General features: G+C 37.3%; 1 protein-coding gene across 2 annotated transcripts; it reads left to right on the top strand.

The window, feature by feature from the left end:
- The first annotated feature begins 1,690 nt into the window (after nt 1-1,690).
- Nucleotides 1,691-13,366, top strand: SRP54 (signal recognition particle 54kDa). 2 transcript variants are annotated; one of them, XM_009873762.1, is made up of 15 exons: nt 1,691-1,802; nt 3,077-3,168; nt 3,722-3,806; nt 4,713-4,817; nt 6,059-6,125; nt 6,211-6,268; nt 7,008-7,158; nt 8,016-8,164; nt 9,626-9,726; nt 9,837-9,923; nt 10,346-10,419; nt 10,667-10,775; nt 11,545-11,715; nt 12,166-12,261; nt 12,903-13,366. In XM_009873762.1, the coding sequence occupies exons 1-15, from the start codon at nt 1,725-1,727 to the stop codon at nt 12,992-12,994; spliced, it is 1,515 nt and encodes a 504-aa protein (XP_009872064.1). In that variant the 5' UTR covers nt 1,691-1,724; the 3' UTR covers nt 12,995-13,366. The 2 variants fall into 2 exon arrangements, with proteins under 2 accessions (XP_009872064.1, XP_009872065.1); XM_009873763.1 differs by lacking the exon at nt 3,077-3,168 and having other exon boundaries at nt 1,780-1,802.
- The last annotated feature ends 2,631 nt before the right edge of the window (nt 13,367-15,997 follow it).

Raw genomic sequence — 15,997 nt, 5'->3', positions numbered from 1 at the left:
TATCATGCAGAAGTTCTCTTCCAGCAAAGCAGAAAGATGGGCATACATATCTGTTAGTGTAGCGCTGTGCAAATATTTTACAGGCCGAGTTCCTTAAGAAGTATAGACTAATTATTTTATGAAATAGCAAGATGGCATGGTAATGTATATCGCTTTGGAATTGCTTGTACACATGATGTACATCAAATCTAAAATGTGCAAATGTATTTGCATTGTCTGCTATGCCTGAGGCCTGTATTTAGACTGAATTTATTTCTCCCACATAATCTGAAATTTCTGGAGATGTTCTGCATTGTGGCCTCAGTATCAGAAGGGGTTTTTTGTTGGTTTTGTTTTCTTTGTTTTGTTTTTTGGGGGGTTTTTTTTGTGTATGTGTGTTGGGGTTTTTGTTGTTGTTTTTTTTTTAACCTGCCAACTTCATGACACTATTGACTCAATTAGGCAAAGCAGTCAGGACATTGAGCTTATGTCAATGACTTTATAAACACATGGTAAGTCTGGCTTTTTGGGGCCTGTGCAGGTAGTAAATCTCAGTGTGTGTACATCATGAGCTGTTTTGTATCTTACCTAGGTTGGAACCCTCTCTGTCACTAAATAATAATGTAGCTAATGATGTATGCTTCGGTTTTTTGAATGGACCAGCCTTTCTTGTCTGTTTCCTTCACTCGTTTGGTGGGAGAGAGGGGGAAGTCCCAGAAACCTTGAAAACTCTGAGCTACTTTGGTTACAGAGGCTCTCAATATTGGGAAGTTTCCTAGTTTCCTTTCAGTTCTGAAAGGAGGAGCTCAAATGTGAAATTTGAAATTCAGCTATCGGTGAGGGAGTAGATTCATTTGGGTACAAGAAAATATCTGTGAAATTGAAAGATAAACAAGAAGTATCTCAAGTGCTCTGTTTCGGTGGTAACTGTGGTGTTGCAACATTTTGATCTTTAGAGAAATTTTGGTTTTGCCCCCTTTTTTGGAATTTTTGCTTGTTTATGCTATGTGTTCTCCTGATAATCTCACCATGTTGTATAGGAGATGGAGTGATTTAGTATGTTGTCTGCATGTACCCTTCAGACTTTAACTTTTTATGGTTTGTTAACTGTAAGCTGCAGTATGCTTTAAGCTTATGTGTAAGATTGTGTTGATAGTGAGCAAAAATAAACTTGTTTTCTGTTGAAGATGTTAAAAAAATACAAAGTGAATTTTGATTATTAAAATGCCAGTGCGATTGTAGGATTACTGAAATGGGAAATTCATTTAGTGTAATGTAGGTAAAATAGAACCAACAAATAGTGTTCAATTTTGCTAGCAAAATATTTTGCTTCTCATCATACTGTCTTTGCAGGATGCAAAGCTTCTAGGCTGTTCTGCTTGATTTTGTTTTGTAATGTACTATATTGCTGGTAAGATAAAAGCAGTTAGTGTTCTGTCTGGAAGTCTGTCTGGACTGTTTTTTCATGGTGAATTCAGTACAAATATTTCAGACAGTGAAATGCTTCCTAATTTCAATATGGTATCTCTATTTTTAACTAGGTCATCAGGATAGCCTAAAATTAACTTCAGACTAATATTTCCTAAAAATAACTCTATAAAAGTAAAACTTCTGTGCTTTCTGGAATGTAAAGCAGGTGTCTTAACCCAAAAATGCTGGAATAATTAATTTGCGAAGGCAAGTTAATTTAATTTAATTTTTAATTGTTTTCCAGATTCTTCTGAGTTGTACTTCAAGCTGCCAAGATGGTTCTAGCAGATCTTGGAAGAAAAATAACTTCAGCATTACGCTCACTGAGCAATGCTACGATTATCAATGAAGAGGTATGTAGCGTGCACATGTGATAACACTGACATTTAGAAAGCAAAGTTCTGAGAAAGTTTTCAGAAGCTTGAAGTAGGTTGATGTTATCCCGAGGCTCTTTTCCTCCAAGCAGAATTTCTAGCTAGAGTTTTTAACTGCCTGAGAGTACAGCCAAAACTTAAAACCAGATTTAAATGTGTGTAGTTGCCTTGGACTTAGTGGGTCCCACGGTCAAAGGGTCCTTGAGCCTGGTGGGTGTACTCATGGAGATGTAGTGTTCTGAGGTGGTGCTGGAGGAGCCAATATGTGCCCAAGTTTGTGCGGAAGGCGGGCGGTGCGACTACAGAGGGCTCTGCTTTATCTGTGTGTGTACACGCAGCTAGACTGTGGGGAGGTGTGCTAGGCTGCTAGAAGCTGAAGTGTGGAAGAACAAACAGCTTTCAGTGTAAATTTTGTCTGAAGTTTGAGTATGTTATGTTTGCTGCCTTTATAATCAGGCCAATACTGTGTGTAGTTCTGGAAGCTGTTTGACTTGGTGTACTCTGCATTTTTTTAAATTAAGGATTTGAAATTGTACGTTAAGTGTTTTCAGTTATGGACTGAAAATGAAAAGCAAGGTGAAAAACTGATGGAAGGATTTAGAAAGGCCTCTGAGTAAATTGTTAGAAACTTATTTTCAGGTAGGCAGTCTGGTGGCTTAAAGTAACTAAAAAGTAGGCTTATCTTAAGGGTTTTAGGGTTGGAACTTTTGCATAGAGGAATGGTTTTAATAAATCTTCAGCTAAGAGACAACAAATCTTTAACTAAATCAAATACAGCCCAGTTAAGTCTTTTTTCAGCAGTGGAAATTTTTCTCCTGCCAAAGCTCAAAGCAGTGCAAATGAGGCTATTTATACAGGTGAAAACACTAAAGAAAAAGATTTTGTTGAAGACTTTCCGCTTTGAAAAGTCTTTAGAGCAATTAAACTGGGTTCCTGAGGCATCTGTTCGGACTGTGGTATGACTTTTAGGCAGTTTCTGCTGAGCATGCAGATAGAAATGTGTCCCTCCTGCATTTAAGGAAAACTTCTATTTACGGAGATTGTTCTAAGAGATTTGTTTGTGTCTTTCTGTTATAGCTGTCTCAAAGACTGCTACTTTTTTGTAGCAGTCAATATAATTATAGGACTACATGCATTTAATTTCTAAAAGCCTGGTTATATCATAAATATACTTTTCATATTCTTATTTTGAACTAATACTGGCCTACTCTGTACAGTTTATTGTAAAACCATTTTTCTTTTATACTCCAAAGGTTTTAAATGCTATGCTAAAAGAAGTATGTACAGCATTACTGGAAGCTGATGTTAATATTAAACTTGTGAAGCAACTCAGAGAAAATGTCAAGTAAGTCACATAATCAAAATGCACTTCTAATGCTATTAACAGTTTTCATTCGAAGTTACAGAAGAATAACTTCTAGTTTTATATGGTTTTCTTAGACAAACCCATTTTACCTTTAATAGGAAAACAGTTTGAACTAAATATCTAGCTGATTTCATCACCAGAATCTGTCAAATTTAGCCAGTTACTGCTCTTATAGATTTATTTCAAAAAGATGTTGCTGTAATCAGTTGAGTACTGTAATAAGCAAGTTCTTTGTAACTTCCTAGACACCTCATCTTCACATGTTCTCTACTGAATATAAATAGATCTGTGTATATGACCAGTACTGTTACCTTGGCTGTGTTCAGATGTGTAATTCAAGTAGATGGAAGTCTGAAAGATGCAAGTATTTTGGGAATCTGTTTTTGTCTGACATGCAGAAGTAGTATCTCCATTGCATGTCTCTTCTGTACACCCTATCAGAAAATATCAAGGCAGATTGGAGTGCAAAACCTTATTACTAGGTTAAAGCGTTGCTTTAAGTTACGCTAAGTTTCATGGTTTTCCTAAACAGGTCTGCAATTGATCTTGAAGAAATGGCATCTGGCCTTAACAAAAGAAAAATGATTCAGCATGCGGTCTTTAAGGAACTTGTTAAGGTAGGACTTCAAATTTCTCTATTATGTCCCTTTTCTTGTACTGCCTGGGCTGTGACAGCAGTACAGCAGCAAGCCAAGCTTCAAGGTTATTGTGTGGTACTTGCACTTAAGTTTTCTGTTTTAAGGCATCTTACTATTGCAAACATTAGTATTATTCTGATTGAAACCCCTTTGTAGGCATCTGTCAGACTAGCTTGAATTTAAGCTGTTCTTTCTTTTCAAATGAAATTTAGAGACAAAATAAGGGTAAAGCTTCTGGACTGTCTCTGGTTGTCCCAGAAACATGCCTTTGCTACCTAATGAAGATTTAGTCAAATTACTTAACAAGCATGTGAAGAATTGTTAAGTAACAACCCATGGTTTGTGGTGATGTTTCTCTTTATTCTACCTGCTCTGTCAGATCAGCACCTGGACCTCAGGATTCTGTCCTTTTTTCAGTTAGCAGGGAAGTCTTTTGTTGTTCTCTGATCTGTGCTCACCCATAGGATGGCTCACTGGAATGTATGTGCTTTCTACTCATGACACAAGTGAGGTGGCAACCTTAAAGTCTTCTGTGCTGTAGAATTTTCACCAAAAGAGATCTGCCTTGAGCAATGATGGTGGGGTGGAGGTCATGTGTCTCTTATGCTTGTGCCATTTATACGGGCCACCCTGTCTTTGGTGCTTGATATTAGAAAGAAATTAAGTTACAGAATGATTATGCATGATGCTATATACTATAGATCTTGCGTAGACTGTTGCTGCTCACTGTAAATCAGCAAGCATCTAAGCCAAATTAAGACTAGAATTTGCAAAAATATTTTGCTCTACTGAATATAAAATCGGATACCCAGCATGACTGTGACACTGACTGTTCTGTGCTTCTGAGATTCAGTTCTGTGACATATTTTATACATTGTTCTTTAGCTTGTAGATCCTGGAGTCAAAGCATGGACACCTACCAAAGGAAAACAGAATATTATAATGTTCGTTGGTTTGCAAGGAAGTGGTAAAACTACAACCTGTTCAAAGGTAACTTGCACTGCATCTGCTTGTGTTGTCTTTTGTTTTTTTTTCCTTGTGAGAAGTGGTGGTCATTGGACTCCTTTGGTGGAGTTTGCTTGTGAGTTGTGCTCTTTATTAGTAGGAAAGTACTAAGTGATTACAATGTAGAGATATTTTTACAGAGGGCTTTCTGAGATGAGACAAATGTCCAAAGTAATATTCTTCTGGGGCAGTTTATGGTTTGTAGGACTGCCTTCAGGATCTTTTCAAACTCCTGATGAAACAATACTGGATATGAATAAGAAAGATTCTTTCTGTTCTTTGTTTTCTGGGTTTAAGATGAGTACTAGGAATGTAATCTATCCTTACATTATCTATTTAAGGGAACCAGTAGAAGTTAGCCTTTATTAGATATCTCATTTAAGTATGAGTGGGTAGTGTGGAACCTCTTCCAGCTGCAAATTCATTAAGGAAATTGGGATTTGTATTTTTAAGGCTGAAAAAGAATGCTCCGAGTCAGTGCTTAACCTATTTATGGTGGTTATTGGGAGGAAAAATTATCCTGTGGAAAAAAAGGCTGATGCATTTTGTTGTTGTTTTTTTTCCTCTTCAGTCATCTGCTTCTGAGATTCACACATAGAGCAGTGTTATATTCAGTATAGCCTAATTTCATAAGAGTTTTGTAGTGTTTCTGTAGCTGAACTATATTTGGGAAGTTTGTCTTTGGTCAATATAATGTTCTGTGAATGTACATTGTACCAGTGAAGCTGAGTGTTAGAAGAAAGTAAGGATTTCTTCAACTGATTTAAAACATGTCCTTGCAAAGGAAATATCTTTGTTTCTCTGGAAGTACAGAAACAAGGAGCTGTGCAAGTTGTAGCCATTACAATACTTAGCACTGAAGTACCTACTTGCTTTGGGTAATTTCTGAAAGCTACTCCTATCTGCAGTGTTACCAGAAAGCAGAATCCTGGAATTAGTAAAATGGGAACTGGAATTACTTGTAGCCATTCCTAGCTCAGGGAACTGAAGCCGGAAGCAGAGTCAAGCAGCTGGTATTTTGCCATTAATAATTTGCATAACTTTTCTAAATAATGGAGATGCTAACATTTGGTATTTGTGCAGTGTAACTAAGTGGCCTCAGTTACAGGAAAGCTGCCTTGACTGTGTCTCTTCTGTATGTACTTCACTGACTTAAGCTCTTACACCAAAATCCCATTCAAAAGCATGACACCGTGTGACTACTTGTTTTGAATATCTTTTCACAGTTAGCATACTTCTATCAGAGGAAAGGTTGGAAGACGTGTTTAATATGTGCAGACACTTACAGAGCAGGTAATACAGTCTTTAACGATGTGGTTCTTTTAATACTTACAGATTTATTTTTTTAAATAGTTCCTTGACTATAGCTGTCTTGCAGGTGCTTTTGACCAGTTAAAGCAGAATGCCACAAAAGCAAGAATTCCCTTTTATGGGAGGTAAGCATCTTTCAGAATGAGTTTGAAGAATGATTCAACTCTAACGATGTATTTTTCCTTACTGAACATCTCGTGCTAAGCTGTATTCGGTGTTGCCTGATTACTTAGACTTTATTTGGGGTTTTTTATTTTGCTCTGATCGGATAAAGATTCTGCTGAGTTCAGCGTACTATGTGCCAGCAGCAGCAGCATGTAAGGATGGTGTAAGAGGAGATCGGGCAACTAGGAATAATTCCCTAGAATGTTCTCTCAGTGTCTAGCAATTTATAGGCATTTACCAGACACATTCAGGGTTTTGGAAAGTATCTTTACAGGTCAAAGGATATGATTTTTTGACTTAATTTTTGTTGTCAAATACGGGCAGTGGTGGACCTAAACCAGCTTTTATAAAGTACAAAGAACTTTCCTCAAGCTTCACTGAAGGTGTACTGTCTAGGTGCTCAGTTAAATCTGATTTCAGAGAAAGTCTAGTAGAACTTAGTTCGGTCTTCAGCACCTGAGACAGACAGCCCAGTGCTTCAGTTCACTGAGTAGTAAGAGCAGGTGGCTTAGGAAGGCATATTTTAATCAAATTTTTTGCTTGACATAACAAAGTCTTTCTTGAAATCTAGAGAGATTTACAGTTAACAAGTTTACAGTAAAGGGATGAAAGTTTGAATTAGTTTCTTTAGGACCAAAGAATTATATGTTACTTGTGTGTGTATATATATATATGTTGGGTGTTTCTCTTTGTGATCAGTTATACAGAAATGGATCCTGTAATTATTGCCTCGGAAGGTGTTGAGAAATTTAAGAATGAAAACTTTGAAATAATCATCGTTGATACGAGTGGACGTCACAAACAGGAAGACTCTTTGTTTGAAGAGATGTTACAAGTTGCTAATGCTATAGTGAGTAGTTTCAAGAAATACTACTTCAGTTGCAGTAATTTGACTACAGTTCATTTCTGTTTAGTTCCTAATGTGTGTAGATTTTGCTTTTTAGCTCCTGGATTATATTAGAAATTACAAACAAATAAATAAACAGGGGCTGGATGATCAGTGCTTTTGATAGTTTTGTCAGTTCTCTTATCTGCAGTTCAAGGATGCTTGCACATAACTAGACTACTGTAACTGCCCGTAACTTTTTTTTTACGGGATCTTTGCATTGAGAAACTAGATAAAAGAACCAGTCTGGTCTGGTTTTCTGTAGCTAAGTTTTCTGTGATAGTCATAAATAAATGCCTGAAACAGTGAATATTGTTGGATAACTTTTAACAGTTGTGATATGTAAAGGAAACTGATTTTTCTTGTATGGGTTTAAAAAGTCTGGTTACTTGTTTGATTCTGTGGCCTTGCATGACAATATGACACTCACACAAGCCCTGCTAATGGTTAACTTGTTTTCAGAGGAATGGATGTCTTAGAGCTTTTAATGTAAAACTGAATGGAAGATGTTTTTAGCTATTAATTGCCTGTGTGTACCAATTAGCTTATTGGCTCAGATACTGACTAAAATAATGCGAAACACAAATAACTTTAAATCTATTACATTTTAATATTCTGTGTTGTAGATAAGTGTTTCGCGTAGCAATACAGAGCTCTCAAATGGTCCTTACACAATATTGTTCATAAAACAGTTGTCCTTTTGTTTTATATGGCACAGCCTTTACATACTGCTGTTACAGTAAATTCTGCGACTGAGCATAATGCATGAATGCTGTTAAAGAAAGCAGGACATTATTTTGTGTGCCTCTTCTTTCTCATAGCAACCAGATAACATTGTTTATGTAATGGATGCTTCCATTGGCCAAGCTTGTGAAGCTCAAGCTAAAGCTTTCAAAGATAAAGTAGATGTAGCTTCTGTTATTGTGACGAAGCTCGATGGACATGCCAAAGGAGGTGGAGCTCTTAGTGCGTAAGTATTGTGATACAATAGTGTCCAACACCTGGCCATGCATGGACAGCCATGAAATGTGTTAGTGTCTCACAGAAACTGGTCCTGTGAAAGTGTCACTGTCACACTGCAGAGAATCTGAGATTGACATCGGTAACAGTTATGTTCTTACCCTACTTCTGGTGGATAGGCTCATCCATTGACATTTAACGTCAGTCAGAATTGGATATTATGATATAATTCCATTACAGTAGTGTATTGTCACATGTCAGACTTCTGTCCTCCAAAAACAGCATCAAGCAATTGTATTATTACATCTTGAGCGTCAGGATTTTTTTACCAAAAAAGTTTGGTCTTAGCAGTTATGGCTTACCTGAAAAGTTCTTTGCTTCTTGTTTAATGACCAAGATTTTTTTCAAAAGGGGAGGAACTTAGCTAGTCACATGTAATGACCTTGAAACTGCAATGCAAATTAAACTCCTCTATTGCAATTGTCCAGCCATTTGGTAAAAAATTAGTCTACACTCATACTTTCCTGAATTCTGTTCTTGTTGGACTACTGTGTGCTGTATCTTGGCAGACTGACTAGAAAATGTTATCAGCCTTATGATGTATTTCAGACTTACCTCTAGCAGCATTTCAGTGATACAGCTTGTATGGAGCTGAAATAATTTGTCAAAACAGTTGAAGGTTAACTGACACCTACTTACTAATTCATTTTCTTTGATCTTGCATATTAGAGTTCTTAAACTGCCATATATGTTTTGCTGTTAGTTACAGCATAGTGATGGTAGATTAAACTGAAAAGCAAAATACTGAAAGCTTGTTCCGGATGTCATGCACTTGTATGCATTAAGTGTTTGTTCTGTACATTCTGCAGCCTGCAAGCTGAGTTCATCTAAAAGCTAGTGCCAGTCATTTATCGATGAAAAGTAGATTAAACTGAAAAGCAAAATTAAAATACTGAAAGCTTGTTCCGGATGTCATGCACTTGTATGCATTAGGTGTTTGTTCTATACATTCTGCAGCCTGCAAGCTGAGTTCCATCTAAAAGCTAGTGCCAGTCATTTATTGATGAAAAGGTCTAAGCTTTTTTCCTGTGTTGAAAATGAGATGGCTGCCTGTTGTAGGAGGTACCCTAAAGTAAAAGTCGTCAGTGCCTGTCTCATCTGACTCCCAATATTAGGATAAAATTATTTTTCTTTCTTTCCTTTCAGATTTCTTAAACTCAGTGAGAATAAACTCTATTTATGTTGACTTTTCAAAGCAGAGTTTGTATTTTACAAAGTACTCATAGCCTGTCACTACTCCCAGCTGCTCATCCTGAATGCTGGATGGTTTCGCATTGATAGTTTGAGGAGTAAGACAGATTATTCAGAGAGGATGCGTTGTGTTGATGATGCCTGGCTGGTTATGTTAATGGGTGGTACAAAAGATGGGTGAGGTTTGAGATACCATTTCATACAATATATTTTACTGCAGAGTTGCTGCCACAAAGAGTCCTATTATTTTTATTGGAACTGGTGAGCACATAGATGACTTTGAACCCTTCAAAACACAGCCTTTCATCAGCAAACTTCTTGGTATGTACTATGTACAACTGGACTTAAAAGACGCTTTGAATTGGAAAATAGACAGTTAAAGTGTGATTTTTATTAATGCTAACTTCAGTCCTGTTTATTTTTTCTCCAAGGTATGGGTGATATTGAAGGATTGATAGACAAGGTAAATGAGTTGAAGTTGGATGATAACGAAGCACTCATAGAGAAGCTCAAACACGGTAAGCTTTTTTCCTCAAGGCCCGAATAGCGACTGTATTGCCGTGACCTAACCGTGGGAGGTTCTCTGAGATGTAGACCACTGTGTTAATTTGTGTTATGTGTAGAGGCAGGTAACTTTTTTGATGCACGTAGTTAAGAATAGTCATTGTTTTGCTAATCAATGTGGTGGGCAAGTAAATCATGTTTTTTAGTGAAAAGTCTGTCAGACTACAGCTGTCAATAACTGTAGAACAGCTAGCTTAACTCTTAGGTGTGTGCTGTCTAAAATGGCTTAGCCATGTTAATAGTGGAGGAAGAGGTTTATCTACTTATCTTTACAGTATAGTATTTACTTTGTAAATGTAAAGAGTAAATGAGAACAGACAGTGAGACAAAAATGCTAGTGTGATTTCTGACAATATTTTTTTTTTTTTTACTTCAGGTCAATTTACGTTAAGAGATATGTATGAACAATTTCAAAACATCATGAAAATGGGACCGTTCAGTCAGATCTTGGTTAGTTATACCCAAAGTAGTTTTGGTTTATCAGATTTTCATTTATATTTGTCAAACTCCTGCTGTGAACTTCAAACTCTTCATTGAAACTGATGTTAGTCTGCTTTATGTTTTTCAAAAAGGTGAAATAGTTTGCCTATTGAGATATATAACTACTGAACTAAAACTTGCTGTCCATGTTTCTGGCTGCTTAAATTTAGCTTTGTCTATTTTGACACAGCTTTTTTTTTTCCATTTTTAAAACAAGGGTATGATCCCTGGTTTCGGAACTGACTTTATGAGTAAAGGCAATGAACAGGAATCAATGGCAAGGCTAAAGAAACTGATGACTATAATGGACAGTATGAATGACCAAGGTAAAACACACTTCACCTGCTATTTTTTTTGCACTCTCATTATTGAACAAACTTATTTACAGCGATCTTCTTGGAAACAAGGTGGACATAAGGCAGCATCTACAGTGACAGAAAATATTGACGAGTGCTCATCACTTTGAGAAATGGCAAAGAGTTAATGTCTCCAGCTTTCTGAATAAGTCTGAATATTTAGAGAGATTCTTTGACAATTGTCTATTGCTTCTCTGTCTTGTGTAGAGTAGATGGGACTTTGAAGCATTCTGTTGGAAATTAGTGTGGGTTTTATTTTTCATGCTGTAATGTCCCAAGCTATTAATGCTGTACTTGCAAATTAAAAAGCTACATTTGTTTTTAACCTCTCATTGCCATCTTTCTTCCTACCCACCCTCAAATTTACTTGGTGACATAGCCTGGTCTCTGGAACTCAAGTTGTGTTGTTTCTAATACACCCATAACTCTGGCAGGAGAAATACACTCTTACCCTTGTGCTAAACCCATTAATACGCCTTAAGACTGAGAGCATAACTTGTATGACTTTTTCTGTTATGGCGGTCAACAAATGAACATAACAGCTTCTTCTAATACTATTCCTTAGAGTACTGTATCTCAGTTATTTATGTAGAATTTTGCATTGTCACATCTAAAACTAGGTTTGTGTTCTCAATCTAAAAATTAAATTCTTAACAATGAGAATGAGTTTGCTATCAGCTTTAGCAGGTGTTAATGTCACTAACTGAATGGATATTTCTTTTCCACATTGTAATTGCAGAACTTGACAGTACAGATGGTGCCAAAGTTTTCAGTAAGCAGCCAGGAAGAATCCAAAGAGTAGCAAGAGGTTCAGGTGTTTCTACCAGAGATGTTCAAGAGCTTTTGACCCAATATACTAAGTTTGCACAGATGGTGAAGAAGATGGGAGGCATTAAAGGGCTTTTCAAAGGTAAAAAAACCCCAGCTAACCAAAAAAACCACTTTGAGTGGGGAGGTCACTTGATGTGTGAGTGCAGGCAGTGTGAAAATGTCAATTAGGCCTTGGGAGTGGAGAAAAGGAATTGTAGCTCACTGATTTTCATGACCGAAAGCTCTTACGTAGCTTATAAAAGCTGCACTGTTCTTTGTGACACTAACTGTAACTCAGCAGTGAAAGCTACTGTGGTTTTGGCTTTATCAATGTCGATGTGATTGCTCCTCAGTACACTTTGGTTTGCTACATGGGGCACAGGGACTGTTGATCTTTAAAAACACTTTTGAGTGGCAGATGTAGTAACTTTTGATCATGGACTCAAATGGATTTGAACCTAGAATAAGGAGGTAAAACTGATTTATTTTAATTTTACTCCGTGTATTAATACACTTTTTTTTTCCACCGTTGCTGCCTTTATTTTTTTAGGTGGTGATATGTCAAAGAATGTAAACCCATCTCAGTTGGCCAAACTGAACCAACAGATGGCGAAGATGATGGATCCAAGAGTTCTTCATCATATGGGTATGTGGCTTTTTACGGTTTCAGGAGAGGACTACTAGTTATGGTGGAGCATTTGAAATATAGAAATGAGGAAGATAATGTGAGACTATGTGGATCATATATCAGTATTAAGTATTTCTAGGTTTTCCTAACAAGATTTAAAGTTTAGTCTATGTGTTATGAATGTGTTGTACTTACCAGTGTTTAATCTAGTCGCTTCATTTGGATTCAGCTCTCAAAATGAGCAGTTGGAGTGATGTCTGAAATAAAGTGGTGACTTGAAGTGTGACTGTGGTAAAGCAAATCTATTTCTAAATTTCTCTTTTAAGCTTTGCCTCAAATAATTCAATTAGACAAGAGCAGCTTTAAATCAAGACCGTAACCTTACTAATTGTTCCTCCAAGTTTTTTTCTTTTGAACTAGACCTTAATGCATGGGGTCATCTTAACACCCACTTGAAGCCTGGTGTTTTGCAGACCTTGTGGTAATTACTTGGTTGCCCATTTTCAACAGCTGTTTAAGCCTGACTTGCCAGTCTTGGCCTTTTGCACTTGGATGTTACTGAAATAGCGTTTGTGGGCTGTAATGATGCCTCAGAAGCAAGATAGCTGCACCTGGGAGTAGTTAATCAGCATGTTCATGTTTTTACTTATTTTCTGCAGGTGGCATGGCAGGATTGCAGTCAATGATGAGACAATTTCAACAAGGTGCTGCTGGGAATATGAAAGGCATGATGGGATTCAATAATATGTAAAGAAGCCTTAATAAAAATGGACTTGGTTGATTCTTCATTGCAACTTCAGTGAAAGAATTTGCTTTCTTCCTTTTGACAGTGATGGGGGGAGTGGTCTTTTGGAATCTTATTCAGGCTTCTCAGTTTCTACATCTAATTTCTGAAAACTATTTTTGCTTACATTAGTTCCTCTCCACTAATACCTGATGGCACAAAGAGTAATTCAATTTAATAAACCAAAACCATGATGTAAAATTTTAATATTTAGAGAGACTTTTTAATTGTTTACATCAAATGGCAGCCATTATATTTGTAAACAACCCTGATCTTTGGTTATAGTAACATAAAATGTCACAAATATACTGTAAAATAAAATTTAAGTGGTTATAAACAGGGAATGGCCTGTTTCTTCAGTTCTTTCATAACTGTATTGTATGGGTATGTAATGAGAATTTTCGTAGTTTGATTTGTTTCTAATGACTGTTGTAACGTAAGTTTGGCATAGATAGATTATTCTTTGGCAAGAATAATTCAGTATCTGAGATCATAAAATCATTAAGGTTGGAAAAGACCCCTAAGAGCAAGTCCAACCATCAGCCTGATACTACCTTGGCGACTACTGAACCATAAACTGAAGTGTCATATCTGTGGTTTTTTGAACACCTCCAAATGTGCTGTTCCTGTTCAGGTGTTCTCCTTGGATTGTTTCTAGGAGATGGATGCAGTGTGCTCAAGTTTGTACAAAACTTTGGTCTCCAGAATTTTATTATTCTTTCACCATGCGTAAGGCATGAAGTGACTAAAAACATACAGGTATGCAGGTATCAAGCTGTCTCACACACTGAAGATAATCTTCATACCAGGCTGCCATTTAAGCAGTTCCTTTGTTCTGGAGGTAATTTCTAACTGTACTAGAAGGAATTCTGTGCTGCTATTGAACTTAAGAGGTGCAGACAGCTGTATCTGACAGCACATCGCACCAACTCGGCCGCAATCTGATCTTAATTTACTATAGCATTCCTTCTTTTACTGTTTTGATTAATTGTGTTGGTCTTAAAAGGGTGGAATCCACAGACATGCTTCAGAAACTAGGCAGGCCAGCTGAACCTTGAAATCCAGCGTAAGTCTTGGGAAATCGGGTAAGGTCTTTCACCCTTGAGGCAAGAGGGTATATTAGGAAATCATTTTAATAGGCTGCAGAGTGCTTGGGTTGTAAATGGACAGCCAACTCTTGGTTAGACAAGAAAAAAATTTAAATGCTGTAATTCAAATGTGTCCCTCTGTCAGCTGCTTCTTTGAGAAGGTGGCAGTTCACACAGCTGACAATGAATAGCTTATACAGGTAGTTATGCCTTTGTGCTAGTTAAAGAAGGTATGCTGTAACTTTGTTTATAATGTGGAAGTACCTTCTGTGATCAGTGGTACATGTGTGCAATGGAGGGAGGATGCTGAAAACCTTCAGGTATGCTAAATCTTGGTGTGGAAAGCAGTCGCTAGGGGAGTGTGGATAGTTAAGTTGAATGCTTTTAATGGAAACCAAATATGAATAGGCATATTGAGGATGAACAGTGAAGCACTGTGCTTCTGGACACGGTCAAACTGTCAAGTTACCAACAGTTAACTCTTTCTATTTTTTAATAAATTTTATATATTTAGTTCTAGTCTTCACCATTTCCAAACTACTGCCACCACTACCAGAGATGCAGAGAGCTGTCACTAACTGTGTGTTGGGGAGGCAATGGCAAGTTCAGAAAGCATTTCCTTTAAAGTATGTGTCAATTGTTTTTTCTATAGTTTATGCTGCAATAAACAAAGAGCAGTATATTGCTCTTACATTAACATGCCAGGTAAAATACACTTTGGAGCCTGCTTGGAGTAATTGCCTAAGGATCTTAAATTTGGTTTGGGTTTTTTTAATAGGTTCATGTTGTAGACACTTAAAATGAGAATTCAGCTGTCTAAGAGCACCCATGAAGTTCTCTCATCACTTTACAGAACAATTTTAGGAAGTGGGGATCCTGCAGAGCATAATGTGTAGGAGAAAATCCTAAAGTTGTTGCAGGAGAATAGAAGCTATCGTGTTCTATATGTTCTTGAAAATTCTGAATTGGAGACTTAATTGCATCAAGCTTGGAGAGCCCGTGTAAAACTGCCAGCAAATGCCACGAGCACCAACTCTCCCAGCACCATTTTCAGGCATTAGGCTTCTCATGCTCGTCCTCCACAGATCTTGCTGTGTTGTGCAGAGTGGTTTTCTCTGGCGTACAGGAAGCCTGAGAAGTTAGAGGGAAATAAACTGTCTCCCTGCGTATACCTTGCTGAAAGCTGTTGCTGCTCCTCAAACAAGTTTGTCTGCTGTTTTGGTGTCTGGACGCATGGCTAAACCAAGTTTGTTGAGAACTTGAAGCAGGTTAGGAAGGTTTTCGGTAATCAAGTAATTGTAGATCCTAGAGGAGGCCACTAGAAGGAGCTAGTAGACAAGAGAGTAATGTACAAAAGCAGCTGAACTCTTCCAGAAGTGCACCCTTACTTCAAAATCGGTGACATCTGCAGTCACCCATTTGTTTGGTTACAGAATGTTAATAAGCTTTGACATCCAGCACACTAATATCGAAATAGGTATGTGTTACATGTTTCCTTTTTTGGAAGATGATCGTTCTGTAAAAGTGGAAGCCCTTCACCAGCTACAGAATAATTGTATTGGTGCCTGCTTTATCAGTTTGCTGCCTTTTTAAGGAAAATCCTACCCACAGGGATAGAACAGGTTTAAATTCTTTTACTCCTTCAAGAAAGAGGAGAATCTTGGCAATGTGGATATAAATAGCCTCTTATTACAGCTAGGGTAAAGGATGCGTGTAGTTTATGGCAGCTATTCTTAAAGCTTTCTGCTGAGCAGCCTGCCAAGAGTAAACAGTTACGATGGTCAACAGATAGCTGTGTCATACAAGCTGGAAAAGTAACTGTTAGCACACACAGATAGCCATGGGAAGGCACAGGCGGGGGTTTATTTAACACTCTTTACCT

The sequence above is a fragment of the Apaloderma vittatum genome, unplaced genomic scaffold (genome assembly GCF_000703405.1).
Source record: "Apaloderma vittatum isolate BGI_N311 unplaced genomic scaffold, ASM70340v1 scaffold5997, whole genome shotgun sequence".
NCBI classification, from domain to species: domain Eukaryota; kingdom Metazoa; phylum Chordata; class Aves; order Trogoniformes; family Trogonidae; genus Apaloderma; species Apaloderma vittatum.
Note: the sequence above shows the minus strand (reverse complement) of the source record. Positions and strands in the feature narration are given on the sequence as shown.

Excerpts from the sequence above, each read along its gene's own strand:
- SRP54 (XM_009873762.1), top strand. The coding sequence starts at position 1,725 with ATGGTTCTAGCAGATCTTGGAAGAAAAATAACTTCAGCATTACGCTCA. Across the intron at positions 4,818-6,058 it reads AAACTACAACCTGTTCAAAG|TTAGCATACTTCTATCAGAG; the intron begins GTAACTTGCACT and ends ATCTTTTCACAG. Across the intron at positions 9,924-10,345 it reads CATAGAGAAGCTCAAACACG|GTCAATTTACGTTAAGAGAT; the intron begins GTAAGCTTTTTT and ends TTTTTACTTCAG.